The sequence below is a fragment of the Colletotrichum siamense genome (genome assembly GCF_013390195.1).
Source record: "Colletotrichum siamense strain Cg363 chromosome Unknown KSG_Cg363_contig09, whole genome shotgun sequence".
Lineage (NCBI taxonomy): Eukaryota > Fungi > Ascomycota > Sordariomycetes > Glomerellales > Glomerellaceae > Colletotrichum > Colletotrichum siamense.
Window position 1 is genome coordinate 1,695,752 of NW_023501022.1, and position 22,018 is coordinate 1,717,769.

Sequence of the window (22,018 nt, forward strand, 5' to 3'; positions counted from 1 at the left end):
TGCCGTACCTTACCTTAGGGACTCTGGTTCTGGGAATCCAACCACTCACCTCACTCTCTCATCTTTCCCATCTCCCGCCGGCCTCCATTCTGTCTCCTTTCCCTCCCGTGCCCGTCTACTCGAGACGTCCCGACGATACTCTGCTTATCCCCTCCAGTTCGCCGCGCCCGGTTTCGGTATTCGAGTCCAGCATCCCGTCAACGTTGGGGAAAAGTAGACGACGTTTTGCCCCTCGCCAGGGTGCATACGACTTATCGCCCCCTCAGCTATCGATCGTATCTATTGTGTATGGGGGATTGTCTCACCAGCCTCCGCTCTGCTGGCTCGATATAGCTTCGTTCCATCTGCATGCACTGCAGCACCGCCGTTGCTCTCCTATTGGCAGTGCCATCGGTCCACCACCAGCATCATAGGGGGCGTGTTTCTCGGGATTTGATGGATCCTGTAAGTCCAAATTCCCCCCTCCTCACCTTCCCCTCCCTTCAGACCCTTCCATCTTCTTGCAACCATCTCGAAGCCTGTCGTCCGTCTGCCTGTCTCCAACTTCCCCGAGGTACCGAATACCACCTCGCTCTCCCTTGGTCAATTGGCAGCGCAGCCCCCAAACTCCCAACTCCATCCCAAGATTGCGGCAGACATACCCGTTCGTCGAGCGAGCACCTCAAGTTTCAACTCCCGAACCCTCTCTTCTCCCTCCCCTTGTCCACACCCACGCCGACAAACCTCACTCGAGCCCCCTTCATCCATGCGCGTCGCTTGCTTTTCCTATGCTTCTTTCCAAGGCCTTCGTCCACTGACATTGGATATCTCGCTTGCCAACTAGCCTGGTCCCCAGTCTTCGCCATCTTCCCTGCCCTGATCCTCCGTGGTCCCACAGGCCTTGCCCGATTGCCTGTCCTACCCTGGTGCTTGAGACAGCCTTAATATGCATGTCGCGGCAGCACACTGGCCGAACATCCTGCGCAGTTAGCAGTAGCTAAGGTAGCTACGCTGTACTCAAACGACAAGCAGCGACATCCTTGGTGCTCGATTCCACTGCGCCGAACATCTAATCAGCAATAATATTTAGGTCCCCGGGTCCATCTCCGTTCTGGGTCCTCAGAATTTGCGACGAAGGAAAAAGAAGTGGGAAACCGAAAAAGCAATTAATACCACTTCAACCCACCCGAAGCCTTCATTCGATTAACTAACGACCTTTTCCCCCTCGTCTGCCTACGGTCGGCCCTTCACCTGACGGATACTCCATACCGCTGCTGGCTGCGTGCTGTGCTCTCGACTCCGCAACACTGCGCCGCCTTCGTTTTTGTCGTCGTCGTCGTCCACGTCTCCGCCGCCCTGTCGAGGCCATCTCCCACTCTCCGCATTGCAGCTCTCTGTTTTTTTTTTTTTTTTTTTATTACCGTTCGCTGCCACCGCCGCCCTCCCGCAGAAGGACCCTTCTCGGCACGACCCCGAATCCCTTCCACCGCCTGTGCGACTTTGACTTTGGCGGCATCGCCGAACACCGTACGAAGCCAAACTGTCCAGTCTTCTCGAATCTTGGACGGCCGCTGTTCGCTGCAACCCTGCATCATCCCACCTTAGAAGCTGTGGATCAACCACCAAGAATTCCCCGCTCTCAACCTCCCATCCCGCTGCTGATCCATTCTTCTCCCGCTCGTTCGCTCGCTCGCTCTTTGCCTTGCCCTGGCCTGGCTTAACGGTTGCCACCACACCGCGTCGCACTTTGAAGTTCCCCCCGAAATTATCGGAGGTCTCTTGCTGCGCACCACCATCTCACTTTCGTAGCTGAGAGTCTGTGTCCCAGCGACAACCAACGTCACCTCCGATACGCTGCGTTTGCGACGAGACTCCGCGCCGTGAGACCCGTTCACGAGGTTCTGGGCGACCGGCCAGCAACTATTATGCTTACTGCTGTGTGGCGGCATACACATCAGCCCCGAAAGCAGACCCGAATCGGCCAGCAGCTGATTGCTCGAGGACATAAGAAGCGTGCAGGATAGGGATTCCGGGAAACAAGACGTCGTGGGACGTCCAGGTGCAGTTCTTGGGAGAGACAGCAGCATATCGAGACGCACAAACAGTTACTGAACGTCAGATGCGGGCAGTCCCCAAATGAGGACGAATCATGGAATGAGCATGGCACCACCGGGAATGGATGGACGAACCTACCACAACGGTGGTCACAACGTTACGCCGCGTCTCGAGTGGCCCCAAACCCAAAGTCAGACTTTGGCTGCCGACTCGTCCTCCCGCGGCATGGAACGCGCTTCGATCAACAACCTGCGCACATCCTTCCGCTCCAACCTGCCGCCGAACCCGACTATTCGCGCCGTGACACCGGAGTACCACCACCCCGAGGTCTCTCCGGCAGTGTCCGCCAGCTCCGTCTTCGATCCGGCTGCCAGCTTACACTCAGCCCGCAGTGGCTTCACCTCGACCTCCCCTCAAACCTCTCCGAGATCCATACCCGGAGACTTCCAAAGACGGCAAGGTGTGGTATTCAATGACCAGTACGGCGGAGACTCGTACCAGAATTCAAGTAGCCCCCCTTTAAGGCAGCCCAACACCTTTCGGCCGAGAACACACACCATGGACGGGGCATTGAGACAGCAGTTCCTGAATGCGACGGCCAGGGAGGGCCCAGGTCGACCACGCTTAGGGTCGTTCTCTTCCTCCGGGTCACAACCGCTCTATGACGATGCCCGTTCCCCGCCGCCGCCCATTGAATCCTTGGGTTTTCCTTCAGTGATACCCGCTCGCCATTCCGAGATACCCGCAGGCGCCACAAACAGCTTGAGAGAAAAGAAATCGTCAAGCAAGCGACTGATCAAGCGGCAATCCTCACGTCCTACTTCGCCTCCTGCCACGACACCTTCAGTGGACTCACTACCTGTCCCTGTGCCGACTGAAAACGCGAACAACATTTTACTGTTGATGAAGAACCTTTGTGGTCGAATGAGAGGCGATATCGAGTTCAGAACCGAAACATCAGGCCATTGGCAAATCGGAGTCGCCTACGTTGATGAGGAGAAGGGATCCCTGATGTTTGACTCAGGTAACGATGGGCCATTCCACGTCCCCCTGGTGTCAGATCTGCGAGGGTGTCGCATCTCCCCCACCGAGCTGCCTGAAGGCAAGAAGTGCTTGGAGATTTCGTCTAACACACAGCCACCTGTGGACCTACTAATACACCCACTCCTCGCGGAGGAGCGAGATCTGTGGCTGGCTGCGTTGTTATGCTGGCAGCAAATGCGGCCACCTAAAGTCAAGCTCTCCAATGCGAACCGAAACCCAACCCCTACCCAATTAAGACCAGCAGTTAGGAGGCGCGGCTCTGAGAACGGAACACCAAAAACGACCAATGCACTCATCAAAGTTGGCCAGGTCCGGCTATGGGATAAGGGACTGGCTAGCTCTCCAAGGGCTATTGTCAAAAGACCCTCTACCAGGGACTTGAGATCGCCGTGTACTTCATGGCGGGTCGTTTCCTGCCTACTCCAGGAGAATGGCGAGATCAGGCTTACCACGAACGATGGTGATGCTGTTATTGCTGTGGTAGAGCTCTCTCAGCTGTCGAGATGCGCCATTCAACAGCTGGACAGATCTGTTCTCGACGAAGAATACTGCATCGGCATCTTCCCCCATTACTCCACAATATCCACCCAACTCTCCATTTTCCGACCCGTCTATATCGCATTGGAGAATCGTTTGCTTTTCGAGGTCTGGTTCGTCCTCCTGCGCGCCTTTGCACTGCCTGACATCTTTCTGTTGGAGCCATCTGCAGAAGGCGCTGTCGAGGTTACCGATTTGGATTCTGATCTTACGGGAGAGGTTTTCAGAATCGAAAAGACGATTAGTCTGAGGGTTACAGAGGCCAAGCTGAAGCCAAGAATTATGTCACCAGATGTTGGCAGCTTCGTCGACCGGCAATCTAGGGATGCTGATCCGCTGATTGGTAACTATCTCACAGAGGTCATCCTTGATGGCGAGGTTCGAGCTCGGTCAACAATCAAGACAGGCACAAAGAACCCTTTCTGGAGAGAAGACTACCAGTTCTCAGATCTCCCCCCGATGATGCCGTTTCTCTCTATTGTCTTGAAGAGAGTCGATGGGAACCTTGATAGCTGGAGCCATCAGCTGCAAGCATCACTTGGATTGCCGAAGACGGGCAATCTGACGGAGGTTCTATGCGGTTCGGTTGACATCCCTCTCGACCAAGTGGAGCCTGGCAAGGATCTCGAAAGGTGGCTCGACATATACGATGAGCGACAGCAAGTCGTTGGTACGATGCTCGTCAAACTTCAGCATGAAGAGCTCGTGGTACTTCACTCCAAAGAGTACCAGGCGTTATCAACTCTTCTCCACAGCTTTCCGTCTGGTCTGACTGCCCAGATTGCTGATGCCCTTCCCGGAAATCTCAGACGCCTCTCGGAAATCTTCCTCAACATCTTCCAGGTGTCCAATCATGCGAATGAGTGGCTTCAGACGCTGGTAGAGGATGAAATCGATGGTATCGGAGGCACACAAAACCAAATGAAAAAGTACCGATACAGCAGCAGGCTCAAGTCCAGCGAGGCGTTGGAATTCCACAACGGTAGAGAACAGGTTTTGCGTGACATGGGCAAGTCGTTAGCAGGGGAGGCCAACCTACTCTTCAGAGGCAACACCTTGCTGACACAAGCTCTCGAGTTCCACATGAGGAGATCAGGCAAGGAGTATCTTGAGCAGATGCTGATGGCCAAGATCTATGAGATCAACGAGATGAACCCCGACTGTGAGGTTGACCCCAGCAAATTGAAGCCAGGGGAGAACGTCCAAGAGCATTGGAATCGCCTCATTCAGATCACGACAGAGGTCTGGCAATGCATCTGCCGGGAGCCGACTAAGTGTCCTCCAGAGTTGCGGTCAATCCTCAAGTACATTCGTGCTGTTGCCGAAGATCGCTACGGTGATTGGCTGCGAACCGTCACTTACACCAGCGTCTCGGGCTTTCTCTTTCTTCGCTTCATCTGCCCTGCGATCTTGAGCCCGAAGCTCTTCGGCCTGCTACGGGACCATCCCCGGCCGCGAGCACAGCGAACGCTGACACTCGTCGCGAAAGCGCTCCAAGCGCTGGGAAATCTCTCAACGTTTGGCAAGAAGGAGGAATGGATGGAGCCGATGAACAAGTTTCTGGGTTCAAACCGCCAATCGGTCAAAGACTACATCGACACCATCTGCTCTATTCCTGTCGAACGCAACAAGGTCGCTCTGGGGCCATCCTACTCGACTCCGATCACCATTCTCGGCAGACTGTCTCCGACGGCTCGGGAGGGTTTCCCAGCATTGCCTCACCTGATCGACCACGCCCGAAACTTTGCTGCCTTGGTAAAGATGTGGACTGACGCAAACCCTATTGGCAATGGCGAGGTGTCTAAACCTGCTGGCGGTGAAGACGACATTCTCATCTTCAACGAGATGTGCATGAGCTTGCAAGAGCGTGCAGACATCTGCTACGCGAAGATGGATGGGTCGCTACACGATACCGCATCACTTGCTGCATCCGCATCCGAGTTCGCCGATCAGCTAGAACACAGTCAAGCTATGCTGGAATCTATGACGTTCGCGACCTACCACAACAACAATTCCGCAACAAACTCTACTACAGCTTCAACGGTCTGGATGGAGCAAGACAATCTCGTACCTCCTGGATCAGCCGGCAGCGATGCGTACATGGAGACATCTTCGTCCCGAAGCCGTGAGCAACGCCGTGGCCGGGACAGGAGCTCAATGAGACAGAACTCTGGGCATTCGGACCACTCGACAGGACACCTCGCGACGCTCAAGCGTAACGGCCGAGCCACACGCCATATTTTGTCTGGCATCATGAAGCCATTTGCTCGAGGAGAGTCGCCTGACTCGTCGCCATCAGTATCGCGAAGCAAGAACTTTGAGCGTAACTGGAATACTGGCTACTGATCAACGTCAGTGGACGCATCACAAACCAACACCACTTGAGGGCCACCGGCCGTCTCTTGTTTTTCTTTGTTGCCTACTTTCTTCGCATACGAACATGAACACAAAAGCCCACAGGACTTTGACGACACAAAAATCTTCTGTTTTTAGTTTTTCTCACGACGAGGAGGATATCTGGATACGCGCATTTTGAGCGTATAAGATGGCGATCATGGCTGCTGCATTACTACTCTGGGAGGGAGGCAAGCCGGGCTCTCATGGGTTTTCGTGAAACCATCCCGGCGTTTCTTTGACCCGACAGGGCAGCTTTGCTCGCTCGGGAAGGAGGGAAGACAAAAATGGCTTCCCATGCATTGGTTGGAGGCTCGGCCCTGTTGTTTTTGATGTTGATTGTTTCCTTTACCCTTCTTGCTTGCTAGGTTCCTTGGTGTAAGGTAGCCTTCGCATCATGGGACACGATGAATATACCCAGACACATCATGATTAGAAGATACCTTTTTGCCTCGTCCGCACGAACCAGACGCGCGCACAAGACACTTGATGCGCAGTACAAGAACATGTGCGTGTAATGTAAATAATATTGAACATTGTGTCGAGGTATCTACCTGAATCCTATGGTTTTTCTTTTCGTCTTCGCCATGTCCGTCGTCTCTTTACGCCCCAAATTCAAATGAATTAACCCGGATTTTAATCGCCCCAAAGACCCAAAATTCGTCACGTCTTCATCGTCTCTTTTTCTAGGTCGTACCACGCGCGGCTCCTAGTTGCTCGCTCTAGTCGATCCAACCCTCAATCCCCGCTACTGTGGTCGGTTTTCCAGCCTCATCGCTGTAGAGCTCCTCCGATGCCTCGACAGTCACATCAGCGAACTGGATGCAGTTGCACGTCATTTCAGAGCGTAAGCATACTCTATTGGAAGAACTTCTTGTACGCAGCCTTTTCTTTGGCCGCGCGGGCGGAAGCTTTCTGCTTGACGGCGTTGAGCTCATTGAGGATGACTTTGTCCTCGGGAACAAGCTTGTGAGCCTCCTCCAGGTCCTTGATGGCGCTCTCGTCATCCTTGAGGCGAACGCTGGCGAAGCCGCGACGGTAGAGAGCCTTGGCGCGGTCGGCGTCCTTAATGCCGGCAATGTCGAGGGCGTAGCCGGCGGTCTTGGCGGCATCCTCCCAGTTCTCGAGCTTAATGTTGAGCAGGGCCGAGTTGTTGTTGAGGGAGAAGCGGAGGGCCTTGAGCTCGGCCTGCACCTCGGCGGGCTCGTTGTCGAGGTCAGGCTCCTCGTTGAGGTAGCGCAGGCCCTTTTGGTACTTGTCAAGACCGGTCTGGAAGTCGCCGGCCTTGAAGGCCTTGTTTCCAAAGTCCTTGCAGGCCGTGGCGATCTTGAGCGTCTCCTTTGCGTCGGGAGGGGAGGCGCAATCCTCGGGGTAGTCCTCGTAGGTATCGCCCATGGCATCGGGGGCCTTGACATCGGCAGCCAATGCAGCGTCTCCGGTGAGCTCACCGCAGTCGGCGATGACGGCATCCTTGACGGGCTTGTCACCAGTCTCGGTCTGGAGGTTCTCGATCTGGCGAACGACAGACTTGCCGTTGAGAACTTCGCCAAAGACAACGTGCTTGTTGTCGAGGTGGGGAGTCGGGACGGTGGTAATGAAGAACTGAGAGCCGTTTGTGTCTGTGTTGTAGGTGGTTAGTTTTTGGGACCGACGGCAGGGCTGAATAAGTACGGAGCAACTTACTAGGTCCAGCGTTTGCCATCGAAAGAAGGAAAGGGCGCTCATGCTTCAAGGGGAAGGCCTCGTCCTCGAACTTCTCGCCGTAGATGGATTCGCCGCCAGTTCCGTTGCCGGCGGTGAAGTCACCGCCCTGGATCATGAACTGCTTGATAACACGGTGGAAGCCAGATCCCTTGTAGTGGAGGGGCTTTCCGGTCTTGCCCAAGCCCTTCTCTCCTGTGCACAGAGCGCGGAAGTTCTCGGCAGTTTTGGGGACAAGGTCGTTGTAGAGCTCCATGGTAATGCGACCGGCGGACTTGCCACCAATGGTCACGTCGAAGAAGACGCGGGAGCGCGCCTGCTTGGTCTCGTCGGCAGACATGGTTGCGGTTTGTGTGGTGTTGGTGAGGTGGGAAGGATGAACTGGTGTTGTCTCGATCTACCTAAGATCAGGCTGAGACGTTGCGCTCTGTGCGAGTGGTGCGGGGAGAGAGCTTGTCACAGTCTCTGGGTATCTAGCTGGAGGTTGCTGTTTGGTCTGAGCTGTGGATAGCTTCAACCAAGTGAAAGTCAGACGCAATTGTGAATGGTGATCAGAAATAAGTCAAAGGAGCAGGATTGCAAGTGACGATGCGGCGTTGGTAGTAGTCACGGTTAAGAATACCTCTCCATGTGAGCTCACAGCTAAGTGGGGTTGCGATGGAACTTTCTAGCTCCAGGAAGACCTGGCGCGGGGCAGCTGCGTTGCACCGCAATCCTGCGCGGCAGTGGGGGAAACGACGCCCGAGCCAACCCCCTTGCCTAAAGGAAGGGCGGTTTGGCGCTTGCCAGTCAGCAGCTTGTCGTTTGTGAGGAAGGCAGCGTCGGTGACGATCTACCAATCAGCTCCTGCAGTTTTCAATCATGGAGATGTCGGTTTCGCATGCCTGGGAAATGGCATTGTGGCCTCTCTATGTGTCCAACCCTGTAATCAAGGGTATGTTTATCTAGTTGAAGTCTAACAGCTCAAGTAGTAGTCTATCTATTGTTTGCCCCGTATCTATGAGCAAGAGCCCCAAGCCTCGGGTATACTTACAATCCAAAGGGACCATGAAACCGAATGCAGTGCCAGACGCAGGTACTCACTGCTTCGGCGGCGCAGGGTCTGTGTTGAGCTCCAGGGTTACGGGGCCATCGTTGACGAGAGCGACCTCCATCATTGCCTGAAATCTCCCATCTTTGACCTTGTCTGCGGCGTAACCAGCCTGGACCTTCTGCAAGAAGTGGTGATACAGCCGCTTGGCGTCCTCGGCGCCTGCCGACAGGCGGAAGTCAGGCTTGTTCTTACTAATCTTAGCGAATAGTGTGAATTGAGACACTGCAAAGGTTAGGAAAGCCGGCGCGCTGATTCATCATCATGACAGACGTACCGCAGAGAACTTCCCCGGAAATGTCCTGGACGTTCTTCTTCCATCTGCCGCCGGCGTCGTCATCCCACATCTTGAGCTTCAGCACCTTGGTTGCAAGAGCTTCTGCTTCCTTCTCCGTGTCACCGGGGGCAACGGCAGCGAGCACCAAAACGCCTTTGCCAATGGAGGAGATGACCTCCTTGTCCACTGTCACCGAGGCGGACAGCACACGCTGGACGATGGCTGGAAGCAAAAAGAGTCAACATACTAGGACTTACAGCGGATAACGGAAGGATCCTTGCCTTTCATCTTGCAGCACTGCGTAAATGCAATTTGGCAGAAACAGGGAATAGGTTTCAGAGCTGAGAACGGCAGAGGATTCAAACGCGCGGATCCGTCTCTTCAGACACTGATTGATTGACCGGAACGTGGAACCGCCTCAGCCGTCGACCGGATGAGGTCAAAAAGTGCCAAACACAAGGAGGAAAACCCAGGGGCTAAGATGGTAGTAGCATGCAGCCAGCCAATGCCGTCTGAAGGTTGAGAAGCCACCGATCAACCAAGCGTACAGATTGCAGTACGTAGAAAGCAACTCAGGCACCTAAGCAATTGAGGGGAGAGACAGGCTAGCGACCAAGGCGTCCTGGGGTTTGTGGCCTTGGCTTACGCCCGGCAATTAGAGGGGGAGGGGGTTAGGTTCTCAAGGAAACCACAGGGCACAGCTACGATCTGTTTGCTTCGGGTTGCAAATCAATGCTTGCTGGGAATAGAAATGAGAGCGGCCAGAGATAGAAGCAGCCCGCAATCAAAAATCCAGACACTGGACGGCTGGAAATTGAAGCTATTGGGTGCTAGACACCTGGATAGATAGGCTGACAGGGAGTTAAATAGGGTGCGTGCAGGTTGGTGGCAGGACTTCACATCCCTGAACGCGACTGGAGTGGCAGGCTGGGCTGAAAGGGGCCGTGTCATCATTCGCCCTACACAGTGCAGACCTGGACAGTCGGGACTTCCTTCAGATAGACCTAGAATAACTTAGATGTTACACGTTGGGTGCTCAATCACTTTAGAGCCACCTAAAAGTCGCGGCTTGGGTCATTAGAAGGGCCTGAAATACTAAGACCACCCGACAAAAATAAAAATTCTCCACTTCACCAGTAGATGGTGCTTGTTTACCTCTCACCTCAGACTGCCCCTCTACCACACACAAGGTACCTCCAGACGTCCCACCTTGGCGCACGGCTTTCACCCACGCCTCCAGCTGGCGGTTCTTTCTTCCGCAGCCTCAAATCATCAAACGGCCGCATCTGTTTGTTGCAAGCAAATTTGGATCGCGCAATCACCGATCGCCGGTATTTTTCGGCGCAGTAGTCGTCATCCGAGGGACACAAAACCTCATCATCACCCACTCTCCGCCCATCGGCACATCGATAGCGCATCAGACGAGCCTGAGCTCCGATCCGAAGCCGTCATCATCACCATCAATCACCACAACCATACCTGACACACCCAATCAGTCGATACCGAAACTCCAAGCCGGACGAACGATCTCCATCCCTGATACACACACAATCAGGCACCATGGCGGCACGAAAACTGCAACAAGAAGTCGACAAGTGCTTCAAGAAGGTGGCCGAAGGCGTCGCCGAGTTCGAGGCCATCTACGAGAAAATCGAGCAATCGAATAACATTTCTCAGAAGGAGAAGCTGGAGGACAACCTCAAGCGTGAAATCAAGAAGCTCCAGCGTCTACGAGATCAGATCAAGACATGGGCCGCAAGCAACGACATCAAGGACAAGGCTCCTTTACTGGAACACCGTCGCTTGATCGAGACGGTCGGTGGCCCATGATCCCGCGGTAGCCTTCCGTGGCTCTGCTAACTCTCTCGCAGCAAATGGAGAAGTTCAAGGCCGTCGAGAAGGCCATGAAGACTAAGGCATACTCCAAGGAAGGGTTGGCCTCTTCAGCGAAACTCGACCCACAAGAACAGGCCAAGGCAGAGGCAAGCGATTTCCTGAGCAGCATGGTCGACGAGCTGGAACAACAGATCGAGACCCTCGAAGCCGAGAGCGAATCGATACAGGCCACCATGAAGAAGGGCAAGAACCAGTCTGCCAAGGCCGAGCGCATCGCCGAGATCGAGCGCATCATCGAGCGCCATAAATGGCATCAGAGCAAACTTGAGCTAATTCGGAGATCCCTCGAGAACGGTGGCGTGGATACGGATCAAGTGACCGACCTCGAGGAATTGATCCGCTATTACGTTTCGGATGGCATGAACGACGACTATATCGAGGACGACGAGATGTACGATGACTTGAACTTGGACGAGGAGGAGGGCGTGTACGGCATGCCTCAGGATGGTGACAAGGGATCGTCGCAAGACGCCCAGTCGCAAGCAGAGGAGCCAACGCCGGAGCCCGAGATCATCAAGCCTCCAAGCGCAAAGCCAAAGGCAGTGGCCGAGGTATCTGCGTCGGGACGGAGGTCGAGTGCGCAATCCAAGTCCCCCTTACCGGCGCTGGCGACGCTGCATACGCCATTAGCGACTATCAGCAACGGCAACTCGAGCGGCCCCGTCATGAAGCCAGCATCTGTTCCCGCAAGACCTGCAGAAGGCCTCAAGTACGCGTCTGCGGCGGCGGCAGCAGCGGCGTCAGACAAGATTGGAATCTCCCCGTTGCCACCTCCACCAGGCGCCCAACCCGTCGCCATTGCCAGTCCAGCGCAGGCCAAGACGAGCGTATCAAACTCTCCAGCAACGACATCCGCACACCCAGTTGCTGCGAAAGAGCCGGAAATCAAGCAGCCAACGGTACCGTCAGCAAGCACGAGCGAGACCCCCGCACCCAGCGCAAAGGCAATGCCTACTCCGAGCAAAGCGGAAAAGCGGGCAGCCAAGAACCAAGCCGCGACGGAGGCGGCGGAAGCTGCCAAGGGTAAGCTGTCACGGAATTGCAGTCGACTTCATATGCTGACCATCTATAGCTGCTCAAACGAACGGCGCCGCCAACGGTGTCAAGCCTGTCGTGGAGGAAGAAGAAGAGGAGTCGATATACCACCTTCCCGCTTCTCTCCAAGACCTCGTCGAGTCGTTCGAGACGTCACGCAAGCGCCCGCCTTCCTACACCTCAGCGACCACACAGCGCATGCTCCAGGCATCGCAGGCCATGTGCCCCGACATTATGGACACGGATGTACCGCGGACCTACCGCCCCGACGTGCGCATTTCGTCGTCAGGAACCGGCTTCCCTTCGGAGCCTCTTCCGCTATTCGAGGACCCGCGTCTGTACCAGCGCATCGATCCTGACACTCTATTCTACGTCTTCTACTACAAGCAAGGCACGCCCCAACAATACCTGGCGGCCAAGGCGCTGAAGGATCAGAGTTGGCGGTTTCATAAGCAGTACCAAACCTGGTTCCAGCGCCATGAGGAACCGAAGAACATTACGGAGGAGTTTGAGCAAGGCACATACCGGTTCTTCGACTATGAGAGCACATGGTAAGTCCTTCTTGGGGATGACAGAAACCAGAGCCAGTACTAACGACTCGCGCAGGATGAACCGTAGAAAAGCGGACTTCAAGTTCGCCTACAAGTTCCTCGAAGACGATGTATGAATAGGTGGCATTGTTCACACGGTATTACCAGGCGTAGCCCCGGATTGGGATGGGTTTCTCGAGCCTCTGGTATCGGGGAGGAATGGCGTTTGCCTCGTTTTGCGGAAACATACGGCCAGGGCTGATCTGGCCCAATCTTTGTTGAGTACACTGACTACTGACTGGTCATTCATGGTTAGGCGATAGGCCGCCTGATGAATACTACCTTTGCACATGGAAGAAGAAATGCCCCGCCACCGCCGCGTGACCCCAGATGGGGCTTTTGCCCTTGGCGGTTGCAAGTATGCTCATGGTGATACCCGACTTGTGCTCTTGTCTCGGGCGATCTATGTCCGCAATTGCCCAATGGCAGACAATGCTTGGTTGATGAGGGGGAGCGTCATGGTTACACATATCGATGACTGCGGTTGAAGCTGGGTTTAGGTTGAAACTTGGCAGCAGCCACTAGTAGTTCTAGATGGTGCTGCACATCACAACGGCACAGTCGCGTCTACCCGTAAAGCAGCCACACACAACAACAACAACAACAACACATGGTGTCTGGGGCCATACGCGGCTGCTCAGCCTCGATGATGTGTGTTTCTAGGTGGCTCGGTTGCAGGTTACCGAATGACCCCATAATCGTCTCTTTCGAGGCAAAAATTACCACAGATGGTTACAGTGAGGGACGACGACAGGGCCAGCGAAGCCGTTGCCGTCTGCAATAAAGACGCTCCGCCACCATGTCATATCATAAGCCGGGCGTAGAAGCTCCAGGTAGGAAGTCGGCTTGGACGCAGATGAGTGGTTGAGCGTAGGCAGCCAGTTAAATTTAAGCAAGAACGATGGCGGTATGTAGCTAGGCAGGTTTCTAGGTAAGTAGGTAGCTGCAGGGAAGAGCAGCAACGTAAGGTAGTCGTCAGCAGGGGAGGAGGTGCATCGCATTTTGGAGGTTAGGTAAGGTCGGGTAATGTAGATAAGGTGAGGCAAGATGCCTAAAGCGGTTAAGTAGGCACAAGGGAGAAGCCAGGCAGGCAGGCAGGCAGGCAGTACAAAAAAGAACAGAGTAAATGCAGTTCGTGTTGGTGGTGGTAGTGATGGTTGTGGTGGCAGGGGATGGAGTCGGAGTGGGCAATGTCGTGGGGCCCGCGGAACGATACGCAGGTCACCCAGGTCATCTTCTAGGTACCATTAAGGTGCGTTAAGCGATGGAAGTTTTCTAGAAGGCAAGAGGGGCCCCACTATGACAGCAGCACAGCGGTCGGGTCCAACCCAGGAGCCGGGGCCGTACAAGGCGGGCACATTGGACGACCTGAGGACCTTACCCTCTGATCATGACCGAGCCTGGACTCCATTTTGGCCACACATGACATTCTCTTGCAGTTGGCGGAGATGACAAGCTCGTTGGAACCCACCGCCTCGAGACGATGTCTCCCCTCGAATCGCCCCGAGCTTGCTGCAGAAGAACATTCTTTGCGTCTTCCAGAAAATGGCTCGTCCGAACAATGTCTCCATCAGGGATGGATCTCGTGTGCCAATGTCGCCTCTTTGTGTTGCGCGCTTTTGGGGTGAACCAACCGGCAGGCACCCATTGGCATTGAGGGTGAGCGATGGAGAGCGCTTCGCTTCGTCACTTAGCTTCACCGAGTCAATCGCCCGCACTGCATCGCGGCACATCACATCCCCTTCGCCTGTCAGCTCGACCGCTGAGGCACTCCGCAGGCCCGCCGTATCTTTTTCCCCATTCGGCCTGCCAGGGGGGCGACCCTTCTTTGCATTTCTGTCGCAAACAGCGACGGAGCAATCCATTTCCTCGGAGACAGCTGATCCAATGCCAAAATGCATCGTCTCGGCGACGAAGACGAGCAGGATGAGTCGAAGAGTCGGGCAGACACCGCAAGATGCGAGAAGGTGCACAACCGCAGCCCCAGTTGTAGACCGTCATCGGCCACCGTGGCCATTACCGTCCGTGGAACCTGCTGTTCAGGACGGACCGCTTGAGATTGTCAGAGTGGGCAATCTGGCCAGGCAAGTAGGCCGGAAGAGGTCCAGAGTTCGTCTTCATTGCATCTCACTCGCCTGCTGACTCTGGCCCATCTGGGTCTCTCAGGCTATTCAGGTGGGCAGTCATGCAGCTCTGCGGCGGATCCAGCGGATTGGCCCCCGAAGGCAGAACAGACATCCTGACGGTGGTTGCACTGCAACTGCGCAGCCCAGTCAGCCATTCGGCCGACCAGTCATACCTTTGGATCGTGAGCGTTGAGTCCATCTCGAGGACATGGGGCATGGAAGCGTCAACCGAGGTACGAAGTGTGTTCGCGTCGCTACCTGACCGTGCCTCTTTTGATGCTTGCTCATGCCTGGGCTCGGCAGCCAGACGCATGCTCGCAGCGCGTGCTGCTGCCACCGGGTCATGGCCTCACCTGCCTTCTTACTGCATAGTACGAATGGCCAGTGAGCGGTTCGTGATTTGCGGTACCATTGTCTCTCGGCTGATTCCACTTCAGCATGTTGGACCCTGGGCTGCAAGGACTGCAAGCGTCCACGGGGCCACTAGTGTGGCAGTGCGGGGCCCGGCCAGGCAACGACATGGTGTGTTACTCTTCGAGTCAAGCCTCCTCCGCGATTCCGATCTTCACCTCTATCTCAACTCGACAGCCGCATCGCATTCCTGCCAAGTCCGCCCCGAGCCCCCCGTCTGCTCACTCGTTCCAATGAGCGATAAACCTGAACATTGCCATGACATATCTCGCCCCTGTTTTTCTAGTCAACACTGCCCTTACTGGTCTCTCACGCTCGCGCTAGACACAAACGACCCCTTGCCTAGGGACCACCACCGCACACCACCAACAACACGACAAGAACATGCCAAGCCTACCTTACCACTTACCTTCTTTTACCCTGCTCTATGGATACAAACAGAGCAGGAGTACCTACTTGAGCTAAAACAAGGTACCTTGCACCATACTTCTCCATACGTGACTGCATACACCACCACCAGTCCAGTCCACCACCCCTACCAACAAGAACAAGCCTAAAACGCAGTACATGCTGTCCCCAACTCCGGGTTGACTGACCTTGTCCTTGCCTTGACCCTGTCTCGACTCCTCGACTCTTCGTGCCGTCCAAACCGACCGCCAGAAACATTTCCGTAATAGCCCTTACCCTGCCCCGGTTTATCTTTTGGGTCTACCAGACATGTCTTGGGTCGTTAGTATCTTTGCCAATGAGCATCAACCCAGCGTTTCTCAGAGCTGACTGCCCAGCCCGCAAGTCTCCTCAAGTCGACCCCCTTCCGACAAGATGTCCATGTAAACGGCCGTTGAGGCCCCCTTCCCTGCACGTCCCGACACCTTATTCCCCCGCCAGCCCTGTCTAGTGATAGGACGCTGCTCGCACATCCACAAATCGTCATGGGTACGGGGGGAGTGCGGCGGGTCTGAGCTGACCTTGTCTACACATGTTGCCAATACGTCGACGTGCCAGCTGCTAGTACATGCATGTCTTCGCGCGTTGAATCCATCGACTGGGTGGCTGGCGGCTTCTAAGCCCCTTTCTAGAAGTATGTCACTCACCGAGGACCGCCTCTGAGAGCTTCAACTTGTGTGTGGAGGGTCCCAAGGTCCCCAGCACCTGCAGTTGTCTCCTCGCTTCGCGCCGCCTAGGCACATAACTTAATCCATCTCGACCCTACACGGCACAGGCCCAGGGTCAACTTTGCGCCCTTTTGAGGCTCCCCATTAGCCAAGACCAAGGGGGGACCCAAGGCCGTCTTACGGAGATGAAGCCATGTGCGCCGGGTGGACAACCATGACTCCATCCCGCTACTTCTGCTGCCACATCTCGTGTCTCTCTACCTAGCCGTGCCGCTCGAGGTTGACGTATTCCTTCATCGAGCATGGCGGTGAACTTGTCCTTGTCGTGCCTTCGTGTCCGTAATACTTGAACCACCCGTTTCCCACCCCGACTCGTGTATCCATTGTTTGTAATCACTTCACACATTCCAACTGTTCAATCCTTCCAAAAGCCAAACATCAAGCTCCCCGAGCCAAAAGGTCGATCTGTCTAGTTTGAGGTAAAAGAAAGAACCACCCACACTCCTTACCAAAACGTAAACATCCCCCCGAGGCGGCCAGAAACAACTCGGACGTCAACCAACCAACTTTTAAGCTTTACAGATGGGAAGCTGCTTGCACGCCACGCTTGCATCCATCTGAAGTCAGACCCCCACGACCAACCCGTAGCGGCGTCTGATGTGTAAGTCATCACTGATTTCTACTTCAATACCCCCCAGCAAGTTTACTTCCGGGCCAACCTCCCCTCGACCACATGCTATCCTCTACTTCCCAATTCACCTTGACAAGGGCGACCCTCTCCTTACTGAACTGCTATCCACAGACCGGGATACAAAACGGTTTAGACAGCACGACAGTTGTTCACCCATCACACAATGGGCAGCCAATACTACCGCGGCGCGAGCTATTATGTTAACGCAACGTCTCCAGTGTCGGCGGGAGGAGACTTCCTTGAATCTCCCACGTTCCTAGAGGCACCGGCGCTCGTTAGACAGCTGTCCGACACCAGCTCAAGCAGAGAGCCTCTCACACCGTCCTCCTACGGTTCGCCTGGATCGCCAGGCATGTCCTACGCTTACCACACGACGAACATGAGCCACTCCCCGACGGACAACAGCTATGCGTCGTACTACGGCGAGGACACCGGCGGTTATTACGGCGACGACTACGCCACCGCCGCGTCCTCTTCGGCGCAGCAGACGACGGATTCCTACTACGGCGACGTCGACTGGTCAAAATATGACTACGTCCCCACCGAGGATGGAGGTTACTGGCAGATGAAACCACGATTCGTTCCTGCAGGGCAGTATCCAGCGGTGATACCTCACCAGGGGTGAGTAGACGACAGGGAGGCCTCTTTCCCCCAACACAGATTGAAGCTAACAAGGCTGTGAAAAACTGCAGAGGACAAGAACAGCAAGAGGTGGTAGACTACAAGTTTCCCTGCCTGGAAGCCGGCTGTACCGCGAACCCCTTCAAGAGGAAGGCAGACCTCGAGAGACACTACAGACAAGTGCACCAGGACCCGTCCAAGAAGGAGGCTCACAAGTGCGATTATCCCAAGTGTTCGAGGAAGAACGAACCGTTCGGACGACGAGACCACTTCCGCGATCACTTGCGAGACTATCACAACGAGGACATCTTCAAGCGGGGCACGCACGTGGATGACAGCTGGCTCCAAGGCCGTAATCTGTCGTCCCGGTGGTGGCGGTGCTCAAAGTGTCTGATCAGGGTCGACGTCAACTCGTACCCCGACCATGTCTGCCCCAAATGCAAGAACCCATGCGAAGACAAGCGCAAGCGAGCCAGAGGTTGGCATTGAGCTCGCGCTCGAGCATTCCCCGGAGCTGTCGACCTCGAAGCTCCTCGAGTCGAGTCGAGTCGAGTCGCGACAATGGAGACGAAGCTGCGGTCAAGGGAAGAGACACACAAGAGAAAGTTGCTACGCCGGCTGCGCCTCTTTGCAGAGTGGACATCTCATTGGGTGGACATGCTGATGCCTAGAGTGCGCAGCAAAGATGAACCTGCAAGAAGCATACATACCCCACATGGTGTCGACCGACGTTCGCGAACGGGTTACGGAGGAAGGGACATGAGAAGACGAAACCAGGTTTCCGGGGGGGCGTGTGTACGCGCGCGATCAAGTGGTGGTGGATGTGTTGTTCTTTCCGCGCATCTTGGACCTTGCCTCTGCCACCCCAAGGATGCCCTCCGGGGTCCGTTGCCCGACACGACTCTGACCACGCCGACTCATTCGGACGGGGAATTTCTCATTGGACTTTGAGCAAACTTACAAAAGTGCGGCTGAGCGCCGCGGGCCAGCGAACACCACCATGGCATGCGCACACAGACACGACTCCCTCTCTCGCCCTACCGCTTCTGAGAGTTCGGCGACGAGAGATCATGACGTCTGGGGCCAGCCAGTGCGTTCGCAAGTTTTCTCACCAGGGCCGGGTGGTTCGCTGCGGATAGGCCAAGGTGGCCAATCACGGAGTCGGTCGTGGTGGCCTCTCTTCTCGGAACTGGTGGACCGGCGGCGGCAACAGCTGTCAGTCGAGCTATGAGTCGGCGGCGGCGTCAGACTCCGAACCAAAAGGCCCCTGGTCGCTTCTTCCTGCCTGCCTGCTGGTTGGACCCAAAGGTGCCTTGCCTAGGCCGTTCAAACTGTTTGAATGGTTGGAGTTTTCACCTTTTGAGTCTAGATGCGATTGGCGCTGTGGCCCTCTTGCATGGGAACATACGCAGTATTTCTTCTCGGGCAGTCATGTGGAGCGGGAAGGCATGGGGGAGGGTGTGCGTGGGTGTGTGTGTACGACCCAGAAGTGAGAAACGAACGGAATACTGGGAGTACGAAGTGGTGCTGCGAGGGGAAGGTGTTGGTGGTCTTCGCTGCGTGTCGACGTCGGCATGTCGAGCCTTACCCGACTGGGAAGGCTTCGAGAAGAGTTCCACGCAGGCTGTGTGGCTTTGCGCACACCCACATCTGAAGATGCAGGTAGAGCGGAGCTGCAGTAGCACAGGATGAGGGGTGAGGGTGGTTGGGAGAGGTTCTCGGTGTTCGGTCACTTTTGCTTTTTGTTTTCTGTGTGGTGTTTCTGCATGGCGGCGGGGGCTGTGTTTCGATTTTGCTCACCCTATTCTGCCCAAGTTTGTTTCCTGGGTCTGTACTCTGTTCCATTCCTCGGGAATTGGCAATGATGGATTGTCCATCTGATACGACAGGGTGGTGGTTTGAAAGGCTCTTGCATATGTGTGGCGCAAGGCATATTCGGGATGATGAGAAGACACTGGCGGAAAGGGTTGTCTCCCGTCTATCGTTTTTAATGTGGGGCTGCGAAGGGACCTTTTTTGTTTCCGTGTCCCTCGCATTCGGCGGAGCCCTGTGGGGCGGCCAGGGAGGGGTGCAGTTCATCAGTCATCATCATCATCATCCTCACGGATACGATGACAGCAGGCTTTCACCCCCCTTGGCCTGGGGGAGAGGAGGTCTTTTTCTTTACGACAACGGCTATTGCAGCAACCATGGGTTGTTGCTGCAAATAGCCGTGTACATTAACGATTTCTATGATTCGACGGCAGACATACAAATAAGAGGAGGAGAAAGCAATACTCGGTAATATTAGAGAGATACCCCCGTTTGGGAAAATACATATGAGCATTCTCAATGACATGCCTGCACCGCAACCCGCCCTAGCGACACCACACCGCATCACACAGATGCCCCAGATCGGGCATACGCAGCACATAATTCCACCTCGCCCTTGAATTTTCCACAGACAGAACACACTCGTTGACAGGCAAGCGCGAGGAAGGAAGGAACATGGGGTGGCGGGAGCGGGAGAGGCTAAGCAAGACAGAGAGACTCTCGAGATGAACCCATGTTCTGTACAACACACGCCCCCTCCCCCCCTCCATTAGCCAAAAACGCCAGAAACGGCCTCGCTTCCGTCGCGGAAGGAATCGCACGCAAAAAGGCTGTACTGTGTTTCTCGGCGTGTCAGAAGCTTTAATTTCACCAGTACCGCGCCTTAAGCATCTGACGAGAGATTGTTATGTGTTTCCCTGTTTGGGCCGTGTGACGGGGGGTGAAGGAGGAGGAAGGGGCTCAGCCACTACGGTACACCTTTCACTCGAGAGAGACGTCGTCAAGGTAAGGTGTCGGAGGGGGACGGAATCGGTACGGCGGCGGCGATATTTCCGTCGGGCGTGTGTGGTTTAAACATGTTTCATGAATATGAAGTGGTCCACCGTTAGGCTGAACACCTTGGGGATGCAGAGTGCTTTCTACATGGCTTTGATTTACAAGATACACGCCATTTCTGATGATCGACCGCAGAAACAGCCTCGTGGGATTGGGCAGGGCATATTCTGTCGTCCCAGGTCTTTTTCTGATTGGGTTGTTTGTTCCGGGTTTAATATCCATGAACCAGTGTTGAAACAATTTCTTGGTGGGATTGGAAAGAAGGAAGCACGTGGGGATTATGTTTTTCATTTAAGGTAACAGAACCCAGCCGCAGCCTGTGGGGAAATGATTAGAGAAAGAGAGAGAGGCGGTGGCTCATCACGAAAAAGTCAACAAAATCGACAGACTATCGCATTTGCTCGTGTGTACGAATATGTGCTTGGGTGTAGGTAATGGTTGGAGGGGGCGCTTGGCGCAGTTGTCGTCTATCCAATCTGAGGGAAGGCTGCGGTCCGTGTGTAACCATGACATGGTCCCATTTGGCGCACACCACACACAACACAACACACCCTGGTCACGTCAACTTTTTTTCAGCTGGACGGCGATCATTGAATCTTGTCACTGCCGCTAGTCTGAGCGCCTGGCTGTACTTGACCTTTTAGGAAAGAAGAGTTCAAAAAACGGTTTGCCCAGCGATGTTGAGATGTGACCACGGAGGAATTATCAGCCATGTGGCTTCCGGTTTTGTGGCTCGAGGTGAGGGAAGAACCATCGGCATGTTTAAGGGAAGGATTCATTCTCCTTGCCTGGCGATTACGCCCTTTTCCCTGGATGTTGAATTGACAAGATGTCGGTGATGAGGGGGACATGTAGGCGCACGGCACGGCGAGGCGCCTTGCGCTCCTCGGCGCTTCTGCGCGAGAGTGACAGAGGTGTCACAAGAGAAAGGCGGCAAGAGGGTCGTTTATGCGTATTAGAGGCGCTGATCCCGTGGTAATCGTCATAAGGCGGTGATGGATGCCAGTCCATGTATTGTTGAAAGGAAGGGGTTTGTATGCAACTGAATGACACTGACGCAGGTCAAAGTAGACTCTCTGACTAGGCAGGCCAGCGCGCTAGCGTGTCGAGATACGGGCGGCCGGGGGGACGGATAACGAACCTCTCACATCCCCATCCGTGTTTGGCCTCTTTTTCGTGTGCCGTATTCTGGGATCTTTTGGCGAGCTAGCGCGGGATTTGCGGGTGGGATGGGCTTCCTTGATTGCTGTGCAGTAGATGGACGAGCTATGCTGTGTTTGGATCAGATTCGGGGGTTTGTTTCCTCGTGTGTGAATGACGATGCTGTCTGTGAATATCATGTCATGAGATGGGCGAGAAAGAGAGAGGATGAATGTCTCGCCGATTTGATGTTAGCCTTCTGGCAGGCAAGGCAGGATCGGATAGGGGGGACATAGAGGTACAAACGGCAGTGTGAAGATCACCACCAAGGCGGCATGCAGGAGTCGGGTACAGGATGACCGAAGTTGACCGACTTTCCCGGCCGAGCTGGCCGCAAGCGACCGTCCGACGTGACCTCCAAAGGCTAAGCCCCTGCCGCCCCTCCGCC

The 22,018-nt window shown here is 55.0% G+C and overlaps 5 protein-coding genes across 5 annotated transcripts; 3 read left to right on the forward strand and 2 right to left on the reverse strand.

The window, feature by feature from the left end:
- Positions 1–2,139: 2,139 nt before the first annotated feature.
- BUD2 (Inhibitory regulator protein BUD2/CLA2) lies at positions 2,140–5,961 on the forward strand (the record flags this gene model as incomplete). Its single annotated transcript, XM_036645021.1, has 1 exon — positions 2,140–5,961. The coding sequence occupies one exon, from the start codon at positions 2,140–2,142 to the stop codon at positions 5,959–5,961; it is 3,822 nt and encodes a 1,273-aa protein (XP_036489363.1).
- A 906-nt stretch (positions 5,962–6,867) lies between these two features.
- cyp41 (41 kDa peptidyl-prolyl cis-trans isomerase) lies at positions 6,868–8,050 on the reverse strand (the record flags this gene model as incomplete). The annotated part of the gene is made up of 2 exons (XM_036645022.1): positions 6,868–7,628; positions 7,693–8,050. The coding sequence occupies 2 exons, from the start codon at positions 8,048–8,050 to the stop codon at positions 6,868–6,870; spliced, it is 1,119 nt and encodes a 372-aa protein (XP_036489364.1).
- A 739-nt stretch (positions 8,051–8,789) lies between these two features.
- On the reverse strand, positions 8,790–9,365 carry DTD1 (D-aminoacyl-tRNA deacylase 1; the record flags this gene model as incomplete). The annotated part of the gene is made up of 3 exons (XM_036645023.1): positions 8,790–9,025; positions 9,078–9,299; positions 9,335–9,365. The coding sequence occupies 3 exons, from the start codon at positions 9,363–9,365 to the stop codon at positions 8,790–8,792; spliced, it is 489 nt and encodes a 162-aa protein (XP_036489368.1).
- A 1,272-nt stretch (positions 9,366–10,637) lies between these two features.
- not3 (General negative regulator of transcription subunit 3) lies at positions 10,638–12,675 on the forward strand (the record flags this gene model as incomplete). The annotated part of the gene is made up of 4 exons (XM_036645024.1): positions 10,638–10,892; positions 10,949–11,996; positions 12,046–12,559; positions 12,615–12,675. The coding sequence occupies 4 exons, from the start codon at positions 10,638–10,640 to the stop codon at positions 12,673–12,675; spliced, it is 1,878 nt and encodes a 625-aa protein (XP_036489369.1).
- Positions 12,676–17,104: 4,429 nt separating this feature from the next.
- Positions 17,105–18,051, forward strand: CGCS363_v013176 (uncharacterized protein; the record flags this gene model as incomplete). The annotated part of the gene is made up of 2 exons (XM_036645025.1): positions 17,105–17,562; positions 17,634–18,051. 2 exons carry the CDS (start codon positions 17,105–17,107, stop codon positions 18,049–18,051), a joined length of 876 nt encoding a protein of 291 aa, XP_036489366.1.
- Positions 18,052–22,018: the final 3,967 nt, after the last annotated feature.